This window comes from Carettochelys insculpta, chromosome 15 (genome assembly GCF_033958435.1).
Source record: "Carettochelys insculpta isolate YL-2023 chromosome 15, ASM3395843v1, whole genome shotgun sequence".
NCBI lineage: Eukaryota > Metazoa > Chordata > Testudines > Carettochelyidae > Carettochelys > Carettochelys insculpta.
In genome coordinates this window covers 2,389,575-2,404,673 of record NC_134151.1, presented here as the reverse complement: position 1 = coordinate 2,404,673, position 15,099 = coordinate 2,389,575, and the positions used below count along the sequence as shown (strand labels likewise).

Below are 15,099 nucleotides of genomic sequence, written 5' to 3'. Positions count from 1 at the left end.
GGTTTTGAAGTACTTGTAAAAGACACAACCTTCTTGCTCAATTGCCAGTGTAGACAAAGCTGTAGGTTATGTCAATATTGGGACTTTTTTCCGTAAAACTGTCCCCTGCAGTTGTCCTCTCCCCAGTAAACCTGCCCAGCTTTTAACCTGTCTTTCTAGGATAGTTTTTTTTTCCTCATTTTAGTTGCTCCTGTACTTGAGTCCTTCAAATTTATCCATATCTTTCCTGAAATATAGAACTTGGAGCTGGGGACAGAACCCCAAATGAGGACTTGTCAGTGCCGAGCAGAACAGTTACACTCACATTCTTGTGTTATGTTAGTTTCTTGTTAGTGTCTTGAAGGTTAGTCTCTTTCACATCTACAGCATGTTGTTAACTCCTGTTGAGTTTGTGAACCACTGTAACCCCCCAGATCCTTTTCTGCAGTACCACCACCAAGCCAGTTGGTCCCCATTTTGAAATTGTGCTTTTGATTTTTCCTTCTTAAGTGAAGTTCTCTGAAGTTTACTCTCTCAAATTTCATCTTACTGATTTCAGACCAATTCTCCAGTTTGTCAGGATCATTACAATTTCAAAGCCTGTCCTGCAGTGTGTTTGCAACCCCTCCAAGTTTAACTTAGCTGTTAAAACTATTGGAAGATGTGTGCTGTACATACTCTTCACTGTATTATACAAGTCATTAATGAAAATATTGAATAGCACTGGAAACAGCAAACCATTGATAACTCTCCTTTGAATGTCTTTCAGCAAGTTGTATATGAACTTCACAGTAATTTCATTTAGATCATTATTCCCCTGCCGCTGTATCTTTACCCAGAGATTTTCAACTGTTCTGCCTTTCACTTCCTTCTCACTTCAGAACAAGTGTATAGATTCTTTATTGTACATTGCAACACCACCTCTTTTTCCTGCTGGTCCTTCCTGAACAAACTACCCTTCTGTACCACTATTCTTATCCTGATTTATTCTACCAAATCTCTGTGGTGCCAGTTGTCATAATTTTGCTTATGTATTAATATTTCTGGTGATGAGAACTGATTCCCTTCCATAGTCACAGCAGCCACTCCATAACTATGCACTTTCATTTACCAGTTGTCTCTCGAGCAGAAATACTAGTGATGGTAATTCTTACTGATATTAGCCATGCTGCTTTAACATTGCTGTTTAAAAAAACTTGAACTTTAACTAGCATTGTGAAGACATCTGAACAGAGCAGAAGTCAGTGGCTGTCCAGTGAGCTTAACACAGGCATTGCACACCTTTATATGATACTTTATGAAGTACGGATAATTCAGATTGTAAAGTGGTGACCTCATATAGTTCAGTCTTCATACATAATAGCCAAGTTTGAGAATAATATTGTGGTGACTAGCAGCCTCAGTCATTGAGCAGGACCCCATTGTGGTTGGTGCTGTACAAACAATATGAAAACGATCCCTGCCATTTAAAAGCCAGATTCTTGTAGATCCTTATGGAAGACTTGTTTTGGTTCTTTTATAAGTCCATGCTATGCCTACATCTTGAATACTGCATGCAGATGTGGTTGCCCCTTCTCAAAAAAGATAGTGTAATCTGAAAAGATTTGGAAAAGGGCAACAAGTGATTAGGCATAGGGGGTGGTTGGCATATGAGGAGACATTGAGTGGGATTTTTCAGTTTGGAAGAAGGTGACTGAAGAGGACATGAAAGAGATGGATAAAATCATGACTAGTGTGGAGAAAATAATGAATAGTTATTTACCTGTTCATGTAACACAAGAACTAGGGGTCACGAAATTAACAGGGAACAGGTTTAAAACAAAGGGAAGTATTTTTTCCACGGGATCCACAGTCAGCCTTTAGAACTTTTTGGCCAGAGGAAGTTGTGTGAAGGCTAAGACTATACAGAGTTCAAAAAAGAACTAGATAATTTCATCGAGGATATATCAGTCCATCAGTGGCTATTAACCAGTATGGGCAGGGATGGTTTCCCTAGCCTCTGGTTGCCAGAAGCTAGGAATAGGTGACTGGATGGATCACTTGATTACCTATTCTGTTTGTTTCCTCTGGGGCAGCTGGCATTGGCCTCTCTTGGACGACCGGATGCTGGACTATATGGACTATTGGTTTGATTCAGAATGGCCGTCTTTATGTTCTTAAAAATAACATATTAGAGCTTCCCTTTTCCAATTCAAGGAAGTGCATTTGTTCTTTTTTGTCACTTTTGAATTCTACTTACAAAGGTGTTTTTTTCTAGGGGTCAGTTTTCTCATTCTTGCCTGTATACTAGTCTGATCTAACCACAGTTTGATGGTATAGTTAAGAGTGCATTTGTTGTTTTAATTGAGAGAGCTTATTTTGCTAAGGGAAGCAATGCTAGCAAAAGCACTCTTTTGGTAGTATGTCTGCATCTACACCAGTGCTTGACCAGCACAAGTGTACCAGCAAAAGTTTTTAATGTAGAGTTTGCTCTAGCCTTTTTCCCTTTGTCGTTTTAGTTTATTGCTTTTTTTAAAACAAGTTAGTGTTACTCTTTCAAATCCTGTCTTACGAGAGTTTAAAGCCATGATATTGATCAGTATCACGCACTCTGACCTGAAATAAACCCAGTCTTGCTACTGATGTGTGAATACCTATATAGTTGCATCAGATATTTGTGAATGCATCTGCTATAAGAGATGAGCTCGTTTTGTAATTTGTTCTGTAAAATTATCGGCTGCTGCAGTCCTTTGGCAGGATCTCCATAAAGATCTGTTAGAACAATGCAGCTAAGTGTGCCAGTTCTCTTGTCCTTGTGTCCAGTTGCTTGTTTAGCAGCAGTACCTTGCCACATCTACTGAATTCTTGTTTCCTAGGAATCGCTGAACATTTAAAAAAGGTGTTGCAATTTTATGAGCGGCTTTGTCTTAAATCAGCACTTTCGCATGCATTTCTAATCAGCTGCAATATAAGATGCCTATTAGTGTCCCAAAATAGCTCACAAAGTAGTCCAAAAATAGCACAGGGACTAGTTGCTCTGTCATTTCACTATGCTTCTGATTAAATAAATCAGAGAGCCCAAATTTTGCAATGACACATTAGTAATTTTTGAGTTGCTTGAGGGGCTGAACCTAGCTTGCACCAACTTAATTTTTATTTAAAAAGTTTCAAAAGCACACATGCTTACTACTTTGATTTTTGATATAATCTTTGATTAAATATGTATTTCTTGTTTGAATTAATAAAATCCTGGTGAGTGTTTTTTTTTTTTTTTTTTCCTTGACAGTTTTAGGGACAGAAAATCAGTTTGTTCAGTCTACTAGCTCTGTCCCCAATGTCTGTCTGAGAAATAATGTCATGTTGCCAATTTTCAAATTCTTTTTGGTGGTAAAATCCATGTGATACTTGTCTTGGAGTCCAGGCGACCATGCAATCACTTTTGTAATTTGAATTTTTTAGAATTTACATAAAGGCTTTGCTTGTGTAGGGGGGTATGCAGTGCTGTCACATGGAAAGGCAAATTTGTAAATGCATATATAAGAAATTATTTTGAATGATTGTCTCAGCTTGGGGTGTGGTGGTTTTTTTTTTTTTTTCCCCTCTAATGTCACAGCAGTAACTTCCTTGTTCAGTCCTCTTTATTATAGATCTGCTTTAAACTACTTAGACTAGGCACTAAACTTTATGCTTCAACTTCATGCTAAAACAGGGATCTGGGAAATGGCTTTCATCATCTCAAGTTGGGTGACAACCTGCTTCCATGTTGCTCTGTAATAAAGAACTAGCACACTTTTAAACTGACAGCATTGTACTTGTAATAGGATATCATTTTGAAACTCTGAGTTTGACCATCTTCCAGTAGTTTTAACAAATAAGTTGAACATGAAGGCAAGCTAAAAGGAGATGGGTTATAAAAGGATTCTGGGGAACAAGAGAAAGTACAGCAATATTAAATCATCTTTTCTTGTCTAAAACTTCCTGTGTCTTGTGTGATTTATGTTGAGAAGTTATAGTTATTAGTCTAACTGGCCATGTAATTTTTATTGTTTTGCAAGAAAGTTCAAATTTGGTCTAATGTGATTAGAAGTTCATTGAAAACTTTTTAACTGAAGGTAATTATTTCTATTCAGAACAGGTTCCATAAAGAAAACACATTTTATTTATGTGAAAGTAAAAATGATCTTTAAATTTATTAGCTTAGTGAATAAAAAGTGGTGTTCCATTGAACAAAGCAGGGAGGAGTGCTTTTGCAGGCTTGGGTCTTCGCAAATAAGAGAGAGGCTTTATCTATACTACAGAGTTAGTGCTATGTGAAACAGGTTCATTAGCCTAATTATGCCTGTCTCTACACTATGTTGCTTTTGCTTCTGTAAGTGGCATGCTGCACCAACATAGGCATTAAATCTTTTCCAGAGATAAAGTTAATATGTCTATGTACTTAGGCTGATAGAATGTCTACGCTGACACTGCATCACTCTTACTTACATCTGTTGGAGGCAGCCCTCCCCTGTGCTGACAGCCCTCCTTGCCTCCCAGCCTCCCTGTGAACTTGAGCTCACAGGCTGAGCTCTCTCTCTCCTCTGCTGCTTGGGCTATCCTTCCTCCATCCTTCTCAAGCCCTCCCCCACCTGGCAGCTGACATCCTCAAGTTTTGAGCTTGTCTGGGGCTTAACAGGGAGTCCACCAGCAGTGAAACTGACATTCTTGTCAGTTTTGTGGCTGCTGCTATTTCATGTTTCAGATTTGATGTTAGCTGTCTCCCTGCATGAATCTCTGACTTTACTCCCTCCACCCCTGTCCCAGGGGCTCACAGCCATCTCACCAACTCCAGGCTCTGAACTCTTGTGGCAGGGTTTGAGGGGGTTCCAGGTGTAATCTCATGCATGGAGACAGCTCTTTGTTGTGCTGCTGGAGTAGGGAATTTGAGGTGTGCCCGGCCAATTGCTGTGGCTGGGCCCAGCAAGAGCCTGAGGCTGGCTGCCAGGCTCCAGCTGTCAGGGTCCCAAAATACCCCATTTCACTTGGTGGAAGTGCTCCTGGTGAGGACATACAACATTACCTGAAGTAGGGCACACAAGGACTTGAAACACTGCTTTCATTACTGTGGTGTCTGTATGTCAGTCTTCTATTGTAGACAAAGCTTGAGTTTGGTTTGGCGGTAAAAGTCAAGGAGGAAATTGTCCTTTGCTTCTAAGTCATGTTATAAGAGGGCCAAAAATGAAGTTACAGCAAACCCTGAATTTAACAGACTATTGGGGAGGAAGGGGTGCTTCACACACCTGGGGCTGGGGTAGGAGAGCTCCTGCACCTGCCATAGCCCCCCCGCCCCCCTCCAGGTGGCCCAGTCTGCTGCAGTGGGCCCAGCCCTGGTGGTGACTCTGGTGAGTCTCTGGCATTTATTTACAGGGGTGAGTGTGGAGCACTGGCAGACAGCATCTGTTATTTTCTGTTATATTGGGGTCTGTTAAATCAAGGGTTTACTGTATATGAAACAATGTGACTGGAACAGAATCCATGCAAGAAATAATTTATAATTAGATGGACTTCCCTGTTTTTGCCCAAAACATTGTTAGCCTTTCTGTTAAGACTGAGAAAACTTGCCCCCCAAAAAAGTTGTCTTCAGGACTTGCTGAGTAGGTACAAAATGCCATGCAGGGTCAATTCGGTGATAGCTAAAATATTCATCCTGTTTAGAATATCTTAGAGTGATTGTGTCAGTCTGATTAAAGAAATGTCAGTATGTAGTGCATAACTTCTTGGATATAAGTGAAGTATATTGCTTCTGTTGTGCAGTCACGTGTTATACATATACAGTGATACACTCCGTTCAAGTTACAGGGATAATTGAACAATTTTCAATCATAGAACAATCAGTGCTTTGGCCAGAGTTAAGTCACTTGTCCAAGGCTTAATGGTTTTTATAATTAACAGTGGCAGTGAAATACAGCAATTCCTCAAAATGCACAGTTTTGAGTTGTGCTTAGCTCACATTAATGTGAGTTAAGCACACCTCAAAATCCTGGTCCCCTGGCCCCAGTTCATACGGCCTGTCCCCTGTGCGTGCAGCTTCAGCTCAACCTCCCTCAGGGCCCTGTCTCAACTACATCTCCCTGCCCCTGCAGCCCTAACCCCCCCCCCCCCCAGGCTTAACACCCCCCTCCCATGGCCCCAACCCACCACCAGGCTTAATCTTCTCCAACTGCGCCCCCCCGGCCCCCAACACTTATCTTTCAAGAGGAGCTCTAGGTGCTCCTGCTGCTTCCCCAACTGCAGAATGGGCATTTTGCCTGGGGAAGAAGCCGTTTCCTCCTCCTCCTCCCCGCCCCCGCGACTTTTGTGAAATTCGAGTTATGCAAGGGTGGATGAACACAACTTTCGCATAACTTGAGGCACACTGTATACTAAACAGAAGGGTTCTTCATAAGTGTAAAGAGTCGTACCTTAAGCTAGCAGAGATAACTGTAGTCCTTCAGTGAATGTAACATGGAACTGGGAATTCTGCAACAAAGGAATTTTAGTGTAGGAATATATTTAGTCATAAATTGCTCATCTCTTTCATTTAGTGGTGTACTCATTCTGCTCACTAAGCTGTTACTCGTTAACCTCTCAACTCTCTTGCTAACAGTAGCATATTTCCTCAGTACTAGTAGCGTAACTATATTAGTCGTCATATATGCATGGTCTGTATTTTTACTAAACCAGAAGTGTTGCTTCTTAAAATTCTTGTGGTGACAAACTGTTCAGTCTTATTTGTCTGCCACCAACACTATAAGAGGAGCACACCATACCACTTAAAAATGCTGTGCTAACATGCAGCAAGCCTGTTGCTTTTCTTGAAAATATATTTAACAGAAGATGTCAAGTCTAGTACTGTCAAACATGTTATCCATCCAATCCGGATGTGGTCTCAATAATACATCCAATTCTGTGGAATCTGAAGCTTATTTTAAAAAGTGTTTAGGATTTGTGACCACTATTTACACTCTGCTTGTTTGATAGCCACTGAGTCTTCAGACAGGCTAAACAATGCTTTTGAATGACTTTCTCATTCTCATAATGTCCTACTGAGATTAAACACAAACCCCCAATAATGACACTAAATGTCAGCAGCAACTATCTAGCTGCTGATCATTTTAGAAGGGTGGACTCGGGTGTAGGAATTGTGAAAATTAGAAGGAATATAATGGAGGAAAAAGAGGACCAAGATTCTTGTAAGGTGAGCATTGGCTCAACATCACTTAGTAGGAAAACACCATTAGGGTAATGTTCAGATAATTAAGTTGTCTCTTGTTGGCCTTAATGGAGAACCCCTAGATCTTGTCTAGAGATCACCTTTATAGCAGTGCTTCTCAACCTGATTGTGGGCTGCGTATGCAGCTCAGTGTTATGTGAGCTGCATCTACCCAACATCTACGCTACCTGTGTGGCCCTGTGAATGTCACATTGCCCACAGCTGTATGCTGATTGGGTGGCAGGTGGCCTGGAGCTTGACATCCACTGATAGTGGTAGAATGGTTGTCTTTATCTTGTCTATTCCTCTGCCCCTCCAGGGTAGCCTGCAACAGTGGGGTATATAAGGCTGAGCTACATTTGAGTTCTACAGGTTGTAGCTGTGTTCATTAAAGGTATGATTGCACAGGCCTAACAAACAAAGCTCTGGAAGTATAAGCTCTAGAAGGCTACCGTTTTAGATCAGTATAGCTTAGATCACTTCAGATCACAGTTCTGACTACCTCCACACTGAGGACTTTGCCAGATTTAGTTATATATCTGCAAAACTTAGTCCACAAAAGGCATAAGTGTGGATTTTGATGTGGATATCTCTGTTTCATGGTTTCAACTGAGACAGCAAAATCATTTTATAAACATCACTGCTGATCTGGGCTACATTTGATCATGTGCTTTAGAGGTGAAAATTTCTTTTCCTTTGTTAGTCCCTTAATCTATAGATTCCTATCAAAATATTTGAAATTTCATGTTACACTTAATGATGGGTGGTTCTAGTACCATTTCCTTTTCTAACAAAACATTTTAGTAGGCAAACTGTTTAAAATACAGTGTTGTAATATTCCTTTTAAGAAAATAATCAAGGTATAGTGTATTGTAGTTTAGAGTTTTATGGTTTTTTATTTAACTTCAAAACAGGTTGAGTCATTTATTCTGGACCAAGAAGACCTGGATAACCCGGTGCTTAAAACAACATCTGAGTTATTCTTATCAAGTGCTGCAGAAGGAGCTGATTTAAGAACTGTGGATCCAGAAACACAGGCAAGATTAGAAGCCTTGCTAGAAGCAGCAGGTACTATGTTTGTACAGTATTTTTTTGTAGTTGGAAACTCTTAACTTCAAGCTGTTGTTTTATATATATTTTTGTGTTCACATTAAGTGTTGAGTGCACTGTAAATGTGTTTTAGTGGTGGAGAGTCTGAGAAGTGACAGTTGATGATTTCTCATTTAAAATGCTGTCTGGATAATTCTTATTTGATTAATATAAGAAACCATTAAGTAAATGATCACTAACCAGACTAAGAATAAAAGTAATTTTAAGGATTAGAACTAGGGGGACAGGGAAAAGAAACTGGCTTGCTAGCTGCCATTTTCATTTCCACTCATAAAGTAGTGGTGTCTAATGCTGAACTCTTTATTTCAATAAACATACAAGTGAAATGTTAGTGCTCTGCTTTGGCTGTCAAACACAGCTGTAGTCACTTGAATCAGACTTTGACCTCAATGCAAAATAGTTCAGCCTCTCTTATAAGACTTCCTGGTGGTAGCTTTACATAATCAAAACGTTTTCTCATTTGTAGTTATGCTTGTTACCATGAGATGGGACCAAAGTATGGTTTTAGAGCCTGAATAATTATAAAATTATTAATAAAAATAATCCCCTAAAGTTGCTGAATTTCAATTAAAAGAATTACTGATTGGATTTAAATAATATGTGACAGTATTTGCAGTATTGTACTAGTGGAGGAAAACCAGAAAGTGAAATTGGCAAGTTAAGGAATGCAAAAAGTATGAAGGTAAATAGTGCAAAGGAAACATATGCCTGTGTGTTTAATGTTACTTAGTGTTACTTGTTCAAACTGGTTTCTAGGCAAATGGGATTTTTCTAAAGGGAAACTTCGGTTTTAAAATATTTTAAAATTGGGTAGGACAATAACTTCAAGCTGTTTTCTGTTTTAAGAGCATAAGCAACCAAAAATATGCTTCATATATGGGCAAAGGTTGTCATTCATTCAGGCTTTAGGCAGTATTTCCAAACGATGCATACTCTCAAAATTCAATTTCATAGTAGCGTGCCCAAATTTGTGCTGACCTACTTTATTTTCTGGCACTCTGTCCAAATTTGGGGACAGCTTTCAGTGTTGTCCTATCAAGGAATTGGTAGTAGCTTTATTAATTGCTGCCAGGAGAGGAATGGTTAAGGAGCAAAAAAAAGTCGGTGAAAGGGGCATGAGACAGCAGAAAAATTGGATCTTGTAGGTAAAGATGAATTCCTGTGAATCATCTCCTAGGGACAGAACCTCCTGGTTGGACAATGAAAGAATTGTCTCCATCCGAAGATATGTCTAGACTGGGGGTTTGTGACCAATTTTGACATACTAAAATTTTAGTACTCATGGGACAAGGTACATTTTAGACATTTCAATGCAAACTAGATGGTTGAGGCAAGCATAGCGTTCTTCCATGACAGCTAACTACTAGAATACAACTTGCTGTGTTTTTAGACTACTTTTTAAATGCTAGTTAAAATGTTTGATAACATGTTGAAAACAATCCATGCCTTTTTATTTCAGTGAAAATATACCCAAAGGGGGAATAGAAGATTACCCCAGTTTAAAAGCGACATTTTTAAGAACCAGTTTAGGTGGTAGTACATAACCCTGTGTAGATACTTAACTAATAGTTTTTTTTGGTTTAGTATCACAGGCATAGCCTTGTTAGTCTGTATCTGCAAAAACAAGAAGTGCTGTGTCACCTCAGAGGCTAACAGATTTTTTGGAACATAAGCTTTCATGGGCAAAGACCAAGCTGCATCTGACAAACTGGGTCTCTTCCCACGAAAACGTATGGTCCAAAAAATTTTAGTTTCTAAGGTGCTGTAGGACTTCTAGGTTTTTGGATTAGTTTAGTTCTGTTAATTACTGACTTAAGATAAACCAAATTAAACCCTACTTAAACAGAAACAGATTATCTATCTACACAAGGCTTTTGCACTAGTTCAACTAAAATAGTGCTTAAACATATTTAACTTAGAACTGGTACAGATGTCTCGTGGGCAGACCCGTGGCCTAAGTGGAGGAGAATGTCCCAAGACTCTTCTCAGGAACTGAATTATTTGACCGATTTGGGTTATCTCTTTTTTAGCCAGAGGAGTGTAGGGAAGAGATTAGTAACAATGTGCTGTATCCATCTTGAAGCCTGTTGCTCTGGGCCTGTGTTTTGGTATGGGAAGAGGATCACAGTAACAGTTTTTTTTCTATAAACTTTGACACCTATACTTGTAGCATCCCAAGTTATTTTGTAGCATTAGACAGAAGGACAACAATTCTTGGCTTTGCCAAGTTTAAAAAGTGTATTGTCAGCTAGCACATTTTTAATAAGTATGCTTTTTAAAATGTAGCCTAACCTTTCAAATTAGTTCTAGTCACTCAGTGCTTCCCCATTGCTTGTTGGAGAGAGTTCTTCCTGGATGTATGGTTAGAGTTCTTTGAAAGGGGAGAAGATGGAAGTTGGTTAGAGGATCTGAAGCAATGTAGGAAGCAGAGTAGAATATATAAGACAGGCTTCTTAATTAGAAACTGCTGTTCTTTGTTAGACACATGCAACTTTCTGAAAAGCCAGAGCGGGTTTTATGGAGCTAGGGCTAAGTTACATGCCCCATGATAGGAAAAAATGGGTCATGAGTCTTACTTGAAATTTATCTCTTCGCTTAATTAAGGACTGTATAATTTCTAAAACAAACCCTAGAATACATTGTATTCTCCTTTTATTCTTTCTTGTTTGACATCTCAAGGCAGCCTGAAATCATAAGAAAAATATTCTGCCTTGTACTCCTCAGACAGTGGCACTGTGTCTGAAGCACTATTTGTTTCTGGGGATTACATAGGTACACACAAACTGGAAGCTCCGTGAAGAACAACAAAATAATTATGGGGTAAAAGTGATTTCTGACATGATTAGAAGAACTTAACAGGTGCTCTTGTCAGCCCTGCCTAAAATTAAAGGTGCCTTATGCTTTCCGTAAGACCCTGTTTGAGGTGCTTAAAGGTTTGCTGAACTTCAACCATTTGGCCTAAAAATTTCCATGCCAGGTATCTGCCCCATAACTATTTTTGCGTGAAAAGTCGGAAGACAAAAACTTGAGCCAAAAATTTTTCCAACTTTCTGATGAAGGGCTTAAGTTCTTAAAATTGTCAATTCAACAAATCTTAAGTTTGACCTTTGAGAAACCTAAGCCACTCCCATACCTGAGAGCAGGGACTTAAAATTTGTCAGGGAGGTGGCTTTAGGAGACATTGCAAAGTTTGAGTCTTTCCACTGTGACTCTTCCAGTTTGAATGCCATGTTTAACCCCATAAAGGGAGAAGTGGTGGGACTCCAGGAAGTCGACTGGGAATTTTTGCTGGTAAGTTTATGTGGAAGGTGCACAGATGCTGTCATGATGAGCAGTAACATAAAACTCAGATCAACGATCGAAGTGGTGCTTTAGGGGACAAGACCTAGGGAGACGGCATTAAGCAAAGGAGTTTGAAGGCAATGAATAAGATCTGGAAAAGCAAACCAATTAGCTCGGGAATGAAGCTGAGCATCTTGAAAACGTGTGTATTCAGCAGCGTGTTGTATGGATATGAGACATGGGCAATAACAAAAGATTTGAGGGGAAGGATACTGACATTCAAGATTTGTTAGAAAGATCCTGAGAATAAGATGGATGCAGAAGGTCACCAGTGAGGAATTAGGTACAGCCAAAAGAGAACCTACTGCAGAAGGTTAAACAATGGAAGCTACAGCTATTTGGGCATATCTGCAGAATGAACGACGAGTGAAAAGTTAAGACCCTGGTATTCAGCATAATGGATGGCTGGAATAGGAGAGGCAGACCTCACAGAGAGTGGGTGGATGATATAGATTCATGCTATAAGCCACTAAGCTACTCTGCACCGGACAGGGAAAGGTGGAAGGAGATAGTGAGGGAGGCATCAGACACCAACAGGTGCTGAGCCCATGGTGGTGGTTGATGATGATGAACTATTCTTGTGTCTTTTTCTTAAAGCCTCTAACATGAAAATGCTTTCTGCTGGCATTGACAGTATTTCAAGATATTGGATTGTATAGACAAGGCAGGATGGAAACTTTGAACCAGTTTAGGCACAAACGGCTCAACTGCATTCTTCCTAAAATTGTATACTTTTTCTGCTTAGTGGGCCTTCAGGTTTGTACTTCTTCGTGTGGGGTCTACCTGCTGTCGACCTGTTTTGAGAAGTTTGTTCCCAAGGTTTATAAGCAGATATTTAGAGACTCAAAGGGAATGGTCAGGTATGTTTGCATACTTGTAGTGCCTTGAGTTCACATTAGTCTCTCCTATCATTTATCTACCACAAAAGAGTAAGAGATGTGTACTGCTAAGTCTGTAGTTGTACACGGGGTTTGTCTTGTTGGGGGGACACGCTAGCTCTGCAAACCACGCTCAAGTCCTTCGAAGCTCTATGGATTTAGCATTTGGATGTTACTGATGTTGGAGTCCGGTCCTGACGATTTGTGGATGCTGAGAAGCTACTGATTCAAAGGCTAGATGTGTTTAGTCAGATGTTTATTTTTTCAATAAAACTGTTTGTCATCCATGCATAAGTCTTTCTATGTCCCATTCCTGTTTGGGTGACAGTTGGATCACATGTATGCTGATTGGTAGATGTGAGTTGAAGTAAATTATCTGTCAGTGCTTTTGAATCTATTATGTACATCTAGAAACTGTACTTAACCCTAATGGACTCAAGTTCTGTAGCAGAAAATATTCAGTTCCTCTGCAATGTTAATTTAATTAGTTTATTGGCTTGAAGAATTGTTGGGAGGGAGCACCATTGTTACCACAGCACCTAGCTTTGGTTGAGGGGAGGGGTGTGGTAGGGCTGTGGTATTGTGATATAGCCATATATCTGAACTCATATTGCCATAATCCATCATTCTTAAGGCTGGGTGGGACAGAGTTCTGTCCAGTGCCTAGTTTTCCAGTTTATTCTTGACTCTGGCTTTTCCATACAGGGTGGTCCGGACAATTCAGGAAACTTGGTCTCATTTTTGGGCTCCCTTGATGGAGCAGCAAACCTATTGAATGGGTTGCTTATGTAATACAGGCCTTCTTGTGGTGAAAATAGCACAGACAGAGGGAGTACCAAGGTGTTTGGGGGCACATGGTATGCAAAATATTGGGGCACGTGGTTGCAACCAAATGGCAGATTTTACATCCAAAATATGAAGTTCCACAGCACTTTTATAAAATTGCCAAATTCAGTAGAAAATCCTGTGAATTTAGAATCTTTACATGGGGCCCTTCATTAAAAGGAATAATCCACTCAAGTGCCGCATGTTAATGTGGATAATTCATTATTGCATTCCTTATGCAGAATTTTAGGATGGGTGCCAAGACGAGATTTAGGATATGTCTACGCTAGGGAAATAAGTTTATTTCAGATATGCAGTTCTAGGTATGGCGTTTGTGTAGCTAGAATAGACATACCCGAATTGACTTACTTCCTAGTGAAGAGTAAACCTCAACAATCTCACGTTGACTTCCCTTATTCCCCTTTATCGTGTGGAATACAAGGGTTGACTGTTTACCCCAGAGATCGGAGTTGGGGGAGGGGGGTGTTGCGCAAAATCAAACTCTGGAAGGGTTGATCTTCCAGACTGGGTCGATCTTCTGCTTAGTGTAGACAAGCACCTAGACTCAGTCTTCCTAAACGGCTACAGTCACCCTCCTTCAATAGGTGGAAAACTATGTATCTATAATCAACTTTGCAAAGTTCCTAAAGCACTTTGGTCTCTCATAGACTGCAAGTCAAAATTTTAAGGTTTGTTACACAAGATGAGGTAGGAGTGAAAAATTGAAATTATAAATTAGGTTTGGAAGTAGGATTTAAGACAAATCTGAAATGGATATATGTAATGAAAACCACATTTGTAGTGTGCAAATGCTGTAATTTGGAAATATTTCAGGAAGTCAGTTCTTAGTGTTTTACGTGTGGTGGTCATATCAGTTTGTTGCATATGAGAAACTATATGCAGAAAGTTGCTGAAAACTGTTCTCCAGCTTGCAGAACTTTTGTCATTTGGGCCATGTGCACAGATCTTCCCCGAAATTGCTTGCTTCCTCCAAGTAAAGTTGTAAAAAGTAAGTGCTGGCAATCAAGCTTTGAACAAATGCAGGAGTGAATAGGGGTAAGGAATGAATCTGTTTGCCTCCATCACCTTAGACCCCAGAATATTATTTACTTGGGATTTAAACACTTGTTTATCAAAGTAGCTGATTATTTTAAAGGAAACAGAACTGAATTATATGTCACCAGTTTGTTGCCCATATAAGGTGGGATCCCTTTGATTACCATTTAGCCAGTGCTGGTAATCCAGTAATATTAGTGTGTGTCCTGTTGGTACCAAAGTGTGAAGCCAAGTGCTTGTGAAATTATTTTGGATCCTTAGTAGTTAGTAAAATGAGCAGCAGGACTACATGGCTGACTTCTCAGAAATCCCATCTGCGTCACATCTGTGGAAAAGTATTGGAGGGGTAGCCGTGTTAGTCTGGATCTGTAACAGCAACGAAGGGTCCTGTGGCACCTTATAGACTAACAGAAAAGTCTTGAGCATGAGCTTTCGTGAGCACAGACTCACTTCATCAGATGCATCTGATGAAGTGAGTCTGTGCTCACGAAAGCTCATGCTCAAAACTTTTCTGTTAGTCTATAAGGTGCCACAGGACCCTTTGTTGCTGTATCTGTGGAAGAGACTAGAGGCCTCTGTTGTAGGAAAGCTATTGGGGAAGCTGGTGTTTTGTGTGAAAGGGAACAAAGTCTTCTCAACTAAGGGAAGGTTCTTTGATATGCAAGTTTGAGATGAACCAAATTAGACTTCAAACTGTCA

General features: G+C 39.9%; 1 protein-coding gene across 13 annotated transcripts in view; it reads left to right on the top strand.

Moving 5' to 3' along the window:
- Positions 1-15,099, top strand: part of ANKHD1 (ankyrin repeat and KH domain containing 1) — a 170,430-nt gene that overhangs the window by 14,403 nt on the left and 140,928 nt on the right. For all 13 annotated transcript variants that reach the window (XM_075010053.1, XM_075010055.1, XM_075010056.1 and 10 more), the window contains exon 2: positions 8,104-8,257. In XM_075010053.1, coding sequence (XP_074866154.1) covers positions 8,104-8,257 — 154 coding nt within the window. The remainder of the gene's footprint in view (positions 1-8,103; positions 8,258-15,099) is intronic.